We start from the raw sequence: 15,422 nt of genomic DNA on the forward strand, positions 1-15,422 counted from the left end.
GTTATTTAATAAAAAAAAAAATCAATTCTATAATTTTACTTTATTTCAAAAATTTATCAACTAAAAAAAAAAATTTAATTTTTATAAATTTTTAGTGACCAAATTTGCCTCTTACATAGAGAAACGGCCGAAAAATATGAAAAAATAATTTTTTCGGAAGTTTCGGCTGGTCCATTTTGCCCCAAGTGTTATGCGTAGGGCTAGAAATGTAGAATTATAATAATTTTTTTTTAATTTGACGATAAAAATATGAAAAAATCACTTTTTCAAAATTTTGGGCTTGTCCATTTTGCCCCGAATGTCATGCGTAGGGCTAAAAATGCGCGAACATATCGAATTTATAGTAATTAGTCGAAAAAAAAAAAATTTTTTTTTTGGTCAAAATTACAGGGGGGCCGCTCTGCCCCACCCTCCCCTATAATGATGAATTTTTTAAATAATTAATTCACTTCAAATAGTGTATCATGAATAGGGACGTTGTTTCATAAAAGGGACTTTTACCTCAATCTTTGGCGATAAAACGAAGCACTCGCTTTTGATAGAATCGCCTGACAGAATGACAGTGGAATAAGATGGATACACAATTAAGTTCCGATCATGCCAGTACCTCCAGCTCAAATTTTCATCTATTATGATAAAAGAAATATTTACTTCCTCATTGTCTGTGATTCCGTGAAACATTTTAACCAAATCTTTAGTTATGACCACTGGGTTCATTCGATCGGAAAAACACAATTCCAGTAATTTTCTCTGTTTAAAATCAATAATTCAATTAAATAGTCATTTATTACTCGCATTATAAAAATTTTAATTACCGTGTGATTTTGTGAAATTGGAAGGTCGTTTAGTTCTGACGTCGAAAAATCTATGAATTTGCTGAGGTGGCTTTCGACTGCACTCACAAAAAAAAGACACAAAATCATCTTCCCTATTCCCCATATCCACTTCATTATGATTATTTTGAAGTACTTGAATTTTAAAATATAAATCGAAATTCTATTGTTGAAATTATTTATTGAACTGCTTAATAAAATCAATAAGTGGATGCCGGTTAAATACACGTCTGTTCTCTTTGACTTTTTTGCTGTAACTAATGCAGGAAAATAAATAAATGAGTAATATTCTATTTTGCGGTGTTGTAAAGAATACGTGTCCATTAGCAATTCGATTGTTTCATGCATGAGCTTCTAATTCAAACACATGCACTGTTTTTGCGCTTGTTGTCAACTGTCCCTTCTAAACATTGTTGCTGTGCAAGAAATCGATTTGCAAAAAAAAAATATACTGACCTACATATTTGATGCGATTTCAATTTCCATATCAGAAGAATTATAAATTAAAAATATTTTAAAATCATATTAAATATAATTTTTAAATGTCACGGTAGTAATTGACTGTGCGAATCGCCAGTCTTAAAGATTGAGACTAAACATCATTTATTGGATATTCAATGTTCAAAAAGATAGACAAAATCAATTTTCTTCGGCTTTTCTGTGAGGGGGGGGGGGGGTGTTAGTGGGTTGAATGACAAGGAAGCATATTCGACTTACAAATTTGAACTTTGGCACAAATATTCCCATCAACCTTACGAATTCACACGGAAAAAAATTTTTCGCGGATACCACTATGTTGTATGGTCGATTCTACCATACTGTATGCCCGGGTCAAAAAATTAGATCTGTTTTAAAATAAATGATAAATTCAAATATTTTTTCTTTAATTCAAGTTTATAAATCGTATTTATTTTATATAAGAATTTAATCTGTTTTTGCCCGTACTATTCCTTATCCAGGCTAATATCAGACTTATTTTCGTATGATATTTAGTCTGTTTTAAATCGCGTTCAGACTGAAAACAGACTTTTTTATTATAATTATTGGTCTGTATTCAATTGTTTTTAAGGACAAAAACAGGACTTTTTATAAATATAAATATAAATAATAATAATAATAATAATAATAATAATAATAATAATCTAGATTTATTAATTTATTTTAATTTTCTTGGTATTTAAAACATGCTAATGCGCTTCCATAATAAGATGTCACACAGAGAAAATGTTGGCTCGTGACCTACTAATTTTTACAATGCTGTCGACTAAACTTGAAACAGGGAGTAAAGCATCCAAAAAATTATCGTGCTCTTACAAAAAATGATTATACTGTATCACATTACTTATTACGCGCGAGAAACTTATCGATGAGCTTTAATATCAATTACTTCCATACATTATAATAATTTTGATGCAGCATAATAATTTTTTATAAGAGCATAGTAATTTTTTGGATACTTTACTTTCTGTTTTAAGTTTGGTCGACAGCATAATAAAAATTGGTAGATTTCGAGCCAGCATTTTTCTCCGTAGCACAAAAATTTTGATGTTTTCTTATGCCAAAATATTTTCAATTTTATCCAGTAAAGAAGAGAAAATTCTTGACATTTTAAGAATTGTTTTATCACTTTTATTCAATGATATAAATATTCAACGAAGACAACTAAAAAATTAAGCTGTCAAATTTTCATTAACTGCCGAAATTTTTAAACAAATGATAGTAAATAAAACATAATCAATTCTGCAACTTAATATTTTTTCATAAATATTGCCCATAAATAAAAATTTTATAAGTCCATGATTTAATCTAGTTTTGTCCTTGTAAATTTTCAGAACTAAAATTTTTTAAAGTTCACGAATGAATCTTATTTAGTTTGCTCGTAACGCGTTTGTTTTTTAAAGTAGCAGGTCGAAAACAGCTTAAAATTTTCATAAAAGATCAAAATCAGATCAAATAGTCCAATCAGACTAAAATCAGGTCAAATTTTTCAGTCCGGGTAGATCAAAAACAGATTAAAATTTTTATCGAAGTTCAATAACAGACCAAGTAGTCCAAATACAGTCCAGTTAGACTAAAATCATATCAAATTTTTCGACCCGGGTGGTAGCAAAGATTTTTTCATTCGTTTAAAAATTGTGAGTATAGATGATTTGACCATCACGGGAATTGTAATATTCACGATAGTCATGGCAGATGAGCCTATGTCAGTACGGGCGTCAAGCCCATTCAAATTTCGACTCGGGTAATTAAAAAAAAACATAACAAATTTTAATGAAAGAAAATTGTATATATTTTAAATTTATTCGTGCTCCCCGCCATTTTTTTATTTTATTTTATTATTTCATAATAAATGAGCATTATGAGTCGTGCACTTTTGGATTTTCAAAATTTTTCGTTATTATTTTCCGATTGGAACCGATTAAAAATTTTGAATTGAATTAAATCGGTTTCAGTCGGAAAATAATAACGAAATATAAATATGATTTTCCGATTGGAACCGATTCATTCCGATAAAAATTTTGAATGGGATTCAATAGGTTTCAATCGAACAATAATATATTTTTCGGAAATTTCCGATCAAATCCTATTGAAGTGAATTGGATTTCTTAACCAGGGACGGAACTCCTCAGGTTTGCCCTATTAAGGCAAACCTTATGTTAACTTAAGAAGGTCTTCATGGTACTTCACCCTGATTAAACAACTGAATTCGACCGAATTAAAAATTTTAATTCTGTTATATTCTGTCGAATTCTGCAAACCAGAATTCAACTGAATTGAAAATCTGAAATTGAATTAAACAGAATAAAACCGATTTAAAAATTTCAAATTCGTTTTAATTCAGTTTAATTCGGATTCAGAACCAGAAATTGGAGAATAATATTCGAATTAATCAGAATTAAACCGAATAGAATTATTTAAATTCGTTTTAATTTGGACAAATTCTGGTTTTCCTGCCGAATTAGACAGAATTCATTTTTAAGTTAGGTACCGAATTAACAGAATTCATCTGAATTAAATAGAATTAAAAATTTAATTCTGTTTAATTCGATCAAATTCAGTTGTTTAATCAGGGCAGGCAAATCAGGAAAAAATTCTAATCGGGATTGCATTTATAACTCCTATCCTATAGATTTTCTTTATATTTATTTATAAATTTCTATTTATATTGACATTATAGTGCAAGAAATATAATTATTTAGAGAACAAAACGTTTTATAAAAATCTGGTCAATATCTATCGCTAATTCTCTATTCTCTTACAATCTCCAGTTGTAGCCGGTAGGCTCAGCTGTTCTTTTGTTCTTTTTACACAACCACCAAACGACACCTGTCAGTGAAATTGGAAACTTCCAGACTTTTTTCTATTGATGGTAAATATTTTCTGTTACCGTAACTGGCTTAGAACTTCGGTCCTTTGTCGCTGTTCTATTGAGGTCATGACATGTCCACGTAAAAATATTACTTTGCCTATAATATACATATATATATATATAAGTGTATAAATAGACATAAATAACTGTCAGTACACGTGTGGCAAAATAAGCCGAAATAAATAATATTTATTTTATTTATTTATTTATTGTAAATTACTGTACTAGGGTACGTATGAAAAATTTCGAAAATAATTTTTGGCATAAGAAATTTTGAGTGAATAAAAAAAAAGTAAATATTTGTTGGTTATTGCATCATATATTTACTAATAATTAATTTTTTTTTTTATCAGAAAAATGAGTAAACGTACGCAGCCAGTTTGGGAAAAGCCTTCGAATGAAAACAAGCCGACATTAAAATTATTTAATAGTTTAACGAGACAAAAAGAAGAATTTGTACCGCAATATGGAAATCGTGTTCTTTGGTACAGTTGTGGGCCGACTGTTTATGATGCATCACATATGGGTCACGCGAGGTATTTTTTTAATAAATAGTTTCCGTTAGTTAAAAAAATAAAAACTATGAAAATTAGTTATTGAGAGCAAAGAAAATTTTTTGGGGAAAAATGGACTCATTATTTTGAAAGCTGATGAAATTTCCTGTCGAACGAGTACCCACATCGATATGTTTTGAAAAATCAATTTTTCGTCGACTCCAAAAATTATGTTTTTCAAATTTTGAGGAAAAAATTTTTTCTAGAGATAAATGAAAGTTCCCGGGAGATAGCTGATAAAATTCTGCGTTCATTGAGTACCCACATCAATATATTTCGAAAAAGTGAATATTCATATGTATATATATATTTATACATACATATATTTTCGATGCGAAGCGAATATATTGATGTGGGTACTCAAACTTCATGAAATCCCGTCACAAATTCAGCCGTCGACATCAAAATTTATTTTGAATCATTCCATAAATTATGCGATCTCTTAGAAAGTTTTTTCCAAATTTTTTTTTTTTTTCAATAAATCAAATTTTTGTATTCTTGAGACGATTCCGCATCAAATGAATACCCACAAAGATATATTTAAATAAATTTTTTTACTCCAATCAAATTACTCATTTTTTTTAATGACCCATTTTACCCGCGTTTTTTTTTCTTACCCAAACCTAGTGATGTGGGTACTCAAACTTCACGAAATCACCTCCCGAATTCATTCCCTAGGTCCATTTTCCCCCATTTTGTCAGACACTCTGTTAATAACACAATATTTTCAGATCATACATCTCTTTCGACATCTTGCGTCGTGTCCTCTCGGACTACTTCAACTACGACGTGCTCTACGTAATGAACATAACTGACATCGATGACAAAATAATAAAACGCGCTCGTCAAAATTATTTATTCGACTGTTATCTAGAAAAAAATTCATCCAACCTCGAGCAAATACTCCAAGACACCAACTCAGTTATAACAAACTTGTCATCGTCTATCCACAACGTAACTGATCCAGATAAGAAAACAATGTTGTCATCAATGTTGGAAAAAATTCGCGGGTCCATTGAAAATTTAGAAAATTCAATAAAAAAAAATTCGAAGTCGGACATCGAAATTTATCAGTCCCAATTACTGACCAACGCACGTGACGCGATCGCGGATTGGTTGGATAAAAAATTAGGCACGACAATTTCTGATGAAAATCACGAAATTTTTGAAAAATTGTCACAGCACTGGGAGCTCAAATTTCACGAGGACATGGACGCGCTCAATGTTCTAAGGCCCAATGTGCTGACGAGGGTCAGCGAGTACGTGCCGGAAATAATTGAATTTATAAACAAAATAATTGACAATGGGCTCGCGTATGTTTCCAATGGATCAGTTTATTTTGACGTCAATAAATTTGACTCCGACAAAAATCATTCGTACGCTAAATTGGTACCAGAAGCCTTTGGGGACGTCAGCAGTTTGCATGAAGGCGAAGGTGATTTGAGTCTGGGTGCTGATAAGCTTATGGAGAAAAAGTCACCGAATGACTTTGCGCTGTGGAAAAGTTCTAAGGCCGGAGAACCCGCTTGGCCGAGTCCTTGGGGCAAAGGAAGGTAATGATTTTACTTTTAAGTTTTCCTAAAGATTTTTTTTTTTAACAGCTTGTGGGGCTTGAAATAATGGTTTGAGGAATTCGCGGGATAAGACTTTTTTGTAGGAAATTCCAAGGGCTACAAAAAAGGTCCTTATGAACTTTTCGAAATTTTGAATATTTTAGAAGTTATTGTAATTTTCAAATCAAGAAAAAAAAGTTTTTTAGATAAAAATTTAACGAGCGGGCTTTTCAAGTTTTGGAAGCTCATAGGGCTCAAAATATTGGTTTAAGGAATTCGCGGGATAAAGATTTTTTGTAGAAAATTTCAAGAGCTACAAAAAAAGTCCTTATAAATTTTTCGAAATTTTAAATATTTTAGAAGTTATTTTAATTTGAAAATTTTTGCATTACAACTTAGTTAAAAATTGAATTTTTTAGAAGCTCGTAGAGCTTAAAATATTGATTTTAAAAAATCGCGGAATAAGACTTTTTTGTAGGAAATTTTAAGGGCTACGAAAAAGGTCCTCATAAATTTTTCAAAATTTTTAATATTTTAGAAGTTATTGTAATTTTCAAATCAAGAAAAAAAAATTTTTTTGATAAAAATTTAGCCAGCGAGATTTTGGAGTTTTAGAAACTCATAGGGCTTAAAATATTGATTTTAGAAAATCGCGGGATCAAAGTTTTTTGTAGGAAATTTTAAGAGCTATAAAAAAGGTCCTCAAAAATTTTTCGAAATTTTGAATATTTTAAAAGTTATTTTGATTTGAAAATTTTTGAATTATAATTTAGTTAAAAATCAATTGAATTTTTTAGAAGCTCGTAGAGCTTAAAATATTGATTTTAGAAATTCGCGGGATAAGACTTTTTTGTAGGAAATTTTAAGGGCTACAAAAAAGGTCTTCACAAATTTTTCAAAATTTCAAATATTTTAGAAGTTATAGTAATTTTCAAATCAAGAAAAAAAAATTTTTTAGTTAAAAATGTAACGAGCGAACTTTTGAAGGTTTAGAAGCTCATAGGGCTCAAAATATTAATTTTAAGAATTCGCGGGATAAGAGTTTTTTGTAGGAAATTACAAGGGCTACAAAAAAGGTCCTTATAAATTTTTCGATATGTTTGATATTTAACGAGATATTCTGATTTCAGTCATAGAAATTTTTTCTAATATTTTATTATACTTTTCCCTGTAAAAAAAAATAATAAATATTCATTAATTATTACTAATTAATCTAATTACTGTATCAACAGACCAGGTTGGCATATAGAGTGTTCAGTGATGGCAAGCGCGATCTGCGGCTCGAGCATGGACATTCACACTGGCGGTGTCGACTTGAAATTCCCGCACCATGACAATGAATTAGCTCAATCAGAAGCTTATTACAACAACGATAACTGGGTCCGGTACTTTTTGCACTCAGGACACTTGACAATAGCCGGCTGCAAGATGTCTAAGTCATTGAAAAATTTTATTACTATCAATGAGGTCCTTAAGAAACACACCGCGAGACAATTGAGACTCGCGTTCTTACTCCACTCGTGGAAGGACACTCTTGATTACAGTGAAGGTACCATGGACATGGCTGTACAGTATGAAAAATTTGTTAATGTAAGTACATATTAATTTTCACAGCCACCAAAATTATTCAAAATTAATTAATTAATCAGAAATTAAAAATCCGCGGAGTTCGCGGATTTTAAATTTTTGAATTTTTTCGCGGGAAAAAAATTCGTTAGACAAAAGATGGCTAGTGTAATTATAATAACATACTATTGTGCAATTAAAGCATGTGGAATTAATTAAAATGAAGAAATTAATCATAAATTAAAAATCCGCGAAATTCCGCGGATTTTAAATTTTTGAATTTTTTCGCGGGAAAAAAATTCGTTGGACAAAAGATGGCTAGTGTAATTATAATAACATACTATTGTGCAATTAAAGCATGTGGAATTAATTAAAATGAAGAAATTAATCATAAATTAAAAATCCGCGAAATTCCGCGGATTTTAAATTTTTGAATTTTTTCGCGGGAAAAATTTTTTTTTGGTAAAAGAATCCTAGTGTGATTAAAAATTCATCTCTATGTGTAATTAATTACTAGGTGTAATTAAGTCTGAGGGGAGGGGGAAGTAAATAAAATTTAAAAAGAGATACAAGAATTAATATCTCGGAAATGTGTAAACAAAAATCAATAAAATGGGTGTGTTTTGAATCGAAAAAAGTCTGATCTTTAGAATGAGATCGATCACGTTTCTTAACTTTGATAAGTTTGAAAGTTATGAATTTTTTAAGTTTAAAAATTTTAAACCGCAACAATTTTTTTTAATTAATTAAAATAATTATGTAATTACAGGAATTTTTCTTGAACGTCAAGTGCCGTATCCGCGATCTTGGAGCCGGAGTAACTTTGCAAACCTTCAACAAGTGGAGTGACTTAGAATTGGAGCTAAACTCGAAATTTTCCCGCGCAAAAGACAACGTCCATAAGGCACTATGTGATAACATTGACACGAGGACTGTCTTAGACGTAATTAGAGATCTGATTGGACACTGCAACATTTATGTAAAAGACGCAAAGGATCCTAACACACTTCTCTTGAGAGACATCGCAGTTTACGTCACTAAAATGTTGACTATTTTTGGAGCAATCAAAAAACAAGAGGGCATTGGATTCCCTATTGATAATGAAGCTCTCGATGTAAGTCTAGTTACATTCTTTCAATTGTTTTTTTGTTGATTAAAAAAATGAGGATTATAAAATTGAGTTATGGTGAGAGTAGAAAAATTTCTGGAAAAAAATGGACTAGATATTTTGAAAGTGGGTAAAATTTCCTCTTAAATAAGTACCCACATCGATATGTTTTGAAAAAGTTGAAAAAGGAATTTTTCATTGATTTAAAAAATTAATTTTTTGAAATTTTGAGGAAAAAAATTATTTTGGAAATAAATAAACATTTTTAGGAGATTGCTGATAAAATTCTGAATTCAACGAGTACCCACATCAATATATTTCGAAAATGTTAATATTCATATCTATATATATTTTTATAAATATGTATATTTTAGATGTAAAGCAAATATATTGATGTGGGTACTCAAACTTCATGGAATCGCGTCACAAATTCAACGAAGTACATTAAAATTTATTTTAAACCAATTCATAAATTTTGTGACCTTTGCACAGATTTTGTTTTTTTTTTTTTTTCAAATGAAACAAATTTCTGGGTCCTTCAGATAATTCTACATAAAATGAGCACCCACATCATAATATTTCGAAAAAGTTGAAAAAGAAATTTTTTATTGACCTCAAAAATTAATTTTTTGAAACTTTGAAGAAAAAAATATTTTTCAGAGATAAATAAATGTTCTCAGAAGATTGCTGATGAAATTCTGCGTTCAACGAGTACCCACATCAATATATTTCAGAGATGTGAATATTTATATCTATATATATATATTTATAAATATGTATATTTTCTATGTAAAGCAAATATATTGATGTGGGTACTCAAACTTCATGAAATTGCGTCATAAATTCAACGGAGTACATTAAAATTTATTTTAAACCAATTCATAAATTTTGCTATCTCTGAACAAATTTTTTTTTTTTTTTTCTCTTGAAATGAAACCAATTTCTGTGTCCTTGAGATAATTTTACATAAAATGAGCACCTACATCGCAATATTTCGAAAAAGTTGAAAAACCAATTTTTCATTGATTCCAAATATTAATTTTTTGAAACTCTGAGGAAAAAAATTATTTTGGAAATAAATAAACATTTTTAGGAGATTGCTGATGAAATTCTGCGTTCAATGAGTACCCACACCAATATATTTCGAATATGTGAATATTCATATGTATGTATATATTTATACGTATATATATTTTTGATGCAAAGCGAATATATTGATGTGGGTACTCAAACTTTATGAAATCACCTCCTTAATCAAAATACGTGATTAATTAGAGCCACTCAATTAATTAGCCAATAAAAATTATATAAATTTCGCCTGCGAAATAAAAAATTTTTTTAATAAATTAATTAATTAATTTATTTTTTTCAGATTGAACAAGTAGCGATGCCTTATCTAGAGATCTTATCCACGTTCCGTGAGACAATTCGTGATCATGGTAAAGATTTAAAATCCTCTTTGATCCTGACCGAGTGCGACAAACTTCGCGACGAAATTCTTCCCAACGTGGGCGTCCGACTTGAAGATGACATGGATTCGGGTAGGAGTAAAATAAAACTCGTTAATAAAGAAGAGTTGCTTAGAGAGCGAGAACTTAAGCGCCGGAATGAAGAAGAAAAACTTGCGGAGAAAGAGCGCAAGAAAGCTGAGATAAATCAAAAAGCGCTTGAGCGCGAGGAGTCTAAGAAAATTTCTCCGAACGAAATGTTTAGGAGTCAAACTGACAAGTACTCAAAGTTCGATGGCTCAGGATTGCCGACTCATGATAATTTGGGAAAGGAATTAAGCAAGGGGTTGATTAAAAAATTACAAAAATTACAAATCGCGCAGGAAAAAAAATATAATGAATATTTATCTAGTAAATGATGATTTTTTTCTTAATTATTGTAACTATTGTTTTTTTTTTTTTGATACTGTAATAAATAAAATTTAAAATAAAAATAAAATTCCTTTTTTTGTATTTTTTAAAAATATTTTTTGACCTTCAAAATTTTTAAGTCAGTCTGAATTCAAATACTGATGAAAGGATCAGAGATATGGAAAAAAAAGATAAGAACTTTTTTTGTGGGAAATTTTAAGGGCTACAAAAAAGATCTGTGTGAATTTTTTGAAATTTTCAATATTTTAGAAGTTCTTTAATTTTAGAGGCCATGAAATTTTACTGGATTCGAATTTAATGGAAACTTCAAAGTTTCAGAAGCTCGTAAGGCCCAAAATATTAATTTGAAGAATTCGCGGGATAAGGATTTTTTGTAGGAAATTTTAAGGGCTACAAGAAAGGTCCTTACAAATTTTTCAAAATTTTGAACATTTTAAAAGTTATTTGAATTTTAAAAGTTTTAAAACAAATTACATTATAAAGCTTTTGAAGTTTCAGAAGCTTGTAGGGCTCGAAATATCAATTTTAGAAATTCGCGGGATAAAGGTTTTTTGTAGAAAATTTTTAGGGCTACAAGAAAGGCCTTTGCAAATTTTTCAAAATTTTTAATATTTTAAGAGTTATTTTGATTTTAAAAGTTAAATAAAAAAATCACATTATAAAGCTTTTGGAGTTTATAAGCTCTAGGGCTCAAAATATCAATTTTAGGATTTCGCGGGATCAGGGTTTTTTGTAGGAAATTTTAAGGGCTACAAGAAAGGTCCTTACAAATTTTTCAAAATTTTGAATATTTTAAAAGTTATTTGAATTTTAAAAGTTTTAAAACAAATCACATTATAATGCTTTTGAAGTTTATAAACACGTAGGGCTCAAAATATCAATGTTAGGAGGTCGCGGGGTTAAGATTTTTGGTAGGAAATTTTAAGGGCTACTAGAAAGGTCCTTACAAATTTTTCAAAATTTTGAATATTCTAATCTTACAAGTTTTTGATAAAGAATTGATTCCAAAGCTTCTGAAGTTTATAAGCCCGTAGGGGTCAAAATATTAATTTCAGGAGTTCGCGGGATAAGGATTTTGTATAGGAAATTTTAAAGGCTACAAAAAAGGTCCTCTCAAATTTTTCAAAATTTTGAATATTTTAAAAGTTATTGGAATTTTAAAAGTTTTAAAAAAAATCACATTATAAAGCTTTTGAAGTTTATAAGCTCGTAGTGCTCAAAATATCAATTTAAGGAATTCGCAAGATAAAGGTTTTTTGTAGAAAATTTCAAAGGCTACAAAAAATGTCCTAATAAATTTTGACGTAAGACTGATATTTGAGGAGTAAAAGTAAAGTAAAGATTTATTTTATTGAATTTCTCTTTACATTTTTGAGTCAGTTCTTTTTAAATTCAAATTTCGAACCATGAGATAGAGATAATAGAAATATCATTAGATACTTTTTTTTAGAGAATTTTAAGGGCTACAAAAAAGGTCTTTATGACTTTTTACCTAAATTTGATATTTTCAAGTTTATTAGCAAAAAAAAAAATAATAAAACAAAAACATTTAAAAAATTTGTTATAAATTTTTAATGCAAAATAACTTTTTTTGTAACTTTCAAATTCTATTTTAAAACTTGTCAACAAAAAAAAACGATTGACTTCCAGTAAAACGGAGGGTAAGCGATTATTAATAAAAACAAATTTTTTTTATATAAAATACTCAAAAATATGATTGAAAAGCCGTTAAATAATTTGATATGACCAAAAAAAATTTTTAAAATGACGCTCGTTAGCCGGCGTTAAAATTTATGTAAAAAAAAAGTCCCCGGGAGGTAAGAAAAAAAATTTAAGTCAGGGGTGTTTTTTTTTCTTAGCACATAATAATCCACTAGCTCCATAAATACCAACGCCATAAATCGTAACTTCTTTATATGCATGTGAAAAACGATTGAGACGTCAATCAAAACTCTGAGCACTCGATACTCTAGAGTTGATACAATTTTTTTTTATTTCGTGTAATGACCTCTTGACTTGAAATAATTCATAAATTTTTTTTAAAAACTGACGGTTTTTATTTTAAATATCAATTCAAAATTATTATTTTTTAAATTTAATTTTTTCGATTCCATAATTTTGAAAAAAAAAAAAAAAATTAAAGGAATAATTCCATTTTTTTGTGATCGGCCCATTCTACCTCTGCTTCAGTTTTGTCCAAAAAGACAAACTTAAAAAAAAAATAAACTGAACATTTACCGACTTGCCCCATTTTTTTTCCTAATAAGTTTTTTTAACTTCAATATAAATAATGTTTCATTTTACCCCGCTTCCCTAAATTTATTTTTTTGGTACCAGTTCTCAATAATGAATTTTTTAAAAATTTGATTCAAAAATATTCTTGCACCCCCAATATTATAATTATTTTTCTTAAATTTTTGGGAATCCATACTCTCTTAAAATGAACCAGTGAATTTTCACTGATTTTCCAGTGAAATCCACTGATTCACTAGTGAAATCCACTGGTTCAACCAGTGAATCGAGCGGTCACTGGTTCAACCAGTGAAATTCACTGATTCAATCAGTGGACTAAGATGATCGCTTGGCTCACTGGTTGAACCAGTGAAACTCACTGGTTGAACCAGTTAAATTCACTGGTTAAACCAGTGATACGCCGGTGAACGACATAAATATAAACACAATAGGTTAGATTAATTTTATTTTATTATAAACGTTTATTTAAAAACAAAGTAAACTAAAAGAGTCTTAATAGTAATTATATTTAATAAAAAATTATTTTGTAATAAAATAAATAATATTTATTAGGATTTATAAAAATTGAATTTGTTTCCATTTTCAATGGGCTTTTTATATTGTTTAATTTTAAAATTATGTTATTCATTTTTGAGGTTAGCTCCAAGCTATTGAAATTACTCCAAAGTTATTTATTTTTAAACTCTGTAAAAATTGTGGCATATAATTATTATTGTTATATAAAAGTTAGTTAAAATATTACATGAAGATAATCAATAAATATTACTTATTTATTGACATAATAAAACACTTAAATATACTCATGTACGGAATGCTGCTGTACCCGCGCGCTTACATATTTTTAGTTCACTGGTTGAAACCAGTGAACGCGACGTTCACTGATTCAACCAGTGAAATTCACTGATTCAACCAGTGAACTTTTAGTCACTTGTCAAACCAGTGAACTTCACTGGTTGAATCAGTGAACTTCACTGGTTGAATCAGTGGAATTTCACTGGTTCATTTTAAGAGAGTACCCTAGCGGTATTAAAAACATTCTGGATACACTCTGGAAATATTCTGGTAACACGATGCAACCATACGGACTCCAGAGTATTTCCAGAATGGTTTTGTGCCCTTTTCTGAGAGTGAACCCAGAGTATTTTCAGAGCGGATACGGAGTAAATCCAAAGTGTTCCCAGAAAGTATCCAGAGTGGATACATACTGACACCGTTATGCATCCACATTGCATACAAACTGATAACAAAGTGTTTCCAGAATGTTTCCAGAGTGGGATCAGAGTGAATACATACTCAAACCAGAGGGTATTCAGAGTAAAAAAAAAAAGACGATAAATAAATAGTAAACAAAACATAATCAATTCTGTAACTTAATATATTTTTTATAAATATTGCCCATAAATAAAAATTTTATAAGTCCATGATTTAATCTAGTTTAGTCCTTGCAAATGTTCAGAAATAAAATTTTTTAAAGTTCAAGAATTAATCTAGTTTTGTCTGCCCGTAACGCAATTGTTTTTTAAAACAACAGATCAAAAACAGCTTAAAATTTTTATAGAACATCAAAAACAGATCAAATAATTAATTAATTAATAATTAATTTTTACTTGTTGAAAGTTCACAGAAAAACCCTGATTATATCTAAACTGAAACCCCCGGATTTTTTTGTACTTCTTGGAGCTATTCTTGAAAGGGTTTAGAAAAGATCGCCGTTAGAAAAATTAAAAAATTTCGACTTTTTACTTCTTTATTAACAATCTCAAGCATTGAAAAATAAAAAACATGAATAAAGCGATCAAGAAAATTTATTTTTTTTATTTTTTTGTTTTTTTATTGCTAAAAGCTATACAACAATAATTTTTAAACAATTTTTACTTGCATTATTTAAATAATTGTTATAAACAAATTCATTGTTAATAAGATTTAATAAAATTTTTTTTGGTATAAAAATACTTAATGAAAATAACAATTTTTAAGAAAATTTGGAAAATCCAAAAGTGCGCGACTCATAATGCTCATTTATTATGAAATAATAAAATAATCATAAAAAAATGGCGGGAAGCACGAATAAATTTAAAATATATAAAATTTTCTTTCCTTAAATATTTTTTTTTTTTTTTTTTTTAAATTATATTAGTATTTTTTATATAATTATGAAAGAACCTACTCAAAATATCTCGATTAATAACAAAAGCAAAAAAAATATATGTAAATAAAAAAAAATTGAACTGAAACAATTCAGGCTTACCAATTAGCAAAAAAAACAAAAAACAGCTACACTAGGATGGTAATTCGCAAGCGCCCC

At 29.0% G+C, this 15,422-nt stretch overlaps 1 protein-coding gene across 2 annotated transcripts; it reads left to right on the top strand.

Annotated features, from left to right (window-relative positions):
* Nucleotides 1-4,277: 4,277 nt before the first annotated feature.
* LOC130674595 (cysteine--tRNA ligase, cytoplasmic) lies at nt 4,278-10,906 on the top strand. 2 transcript variants are annotated; one of them, XM_057479967.1, is made up of 6 exons: nt 4,278-4,432; nt 4,557-4,739; nt 5,489-6,310; nt 7,543-7,900; nt 8,646-8,990; nt 10,357-10,905. In XM_057479967.1, the coding sequence occupies exons 2-6, from the start codon at nt 4,561-4,563 to the stop codon at nt 10,849-10,851; spliced, it is 2,199 nt and encodes a 732-aa protein (XP_057335950.1). In that variant the 5' UTR covers nt 4,278-4,432; nt 4,557-4,560; the 3' UTR covers nt 10,852-10,905. The 2 variants fall into 2 exon arrangements, with proteins under 2 accessions (XP_057335950.1, XP_057335951.1); XM_057479968.1 differs by lacking the exon at nt 4,278-4,432 and adding an exon at nt 4,475-4,495 and having other exon boundaries at nt 10,357-10,906.
* Nucleotides 10,907-15,422: the final 4,516 nt, after the last annotated feature.

Source organism: Microplitis mediator, chromosome 9, assembly GCF_029852145.1.
Source record: "Microplitis mediator isolate UGA2020A chromosome 9, iyMicMedi2.1, whole genome shotgun sequence".
NCBI lineage: Eukaryota > Metazoa > Arthropoda > Insecta > Hymenoptera > Braconidae > Microplitis > Microplitis mediator.

What these genes read in the sequence shown, in the direction of transcription:
- LOC130674595 (XM_057479967.1), top strand. Translation starts at nt 4,561, where the DNA reads ATGAGTAAACGTACGCAGCCAGTTTGGGAAAAGCCTTCGAATGAAAAC. An exon ending in AGTCCTTGGGGCAAAGGAAG is followed by an intron (nt 6,311 to 7,542) that starts GTAATGATTTTA and finishes CTGTATCAACAG; the next exon opens with ACCAGGTTGGCATATAGAGT. An exon ending in TTGATAATGAAGCTCTCGAT is followed by an intron (nt 8,991 to 10,356) that starts GTAAGTCTAGTT and finishes TATTTTTTTCAG; the next exon opens with ATTGAACAAGTAGCGATGCC.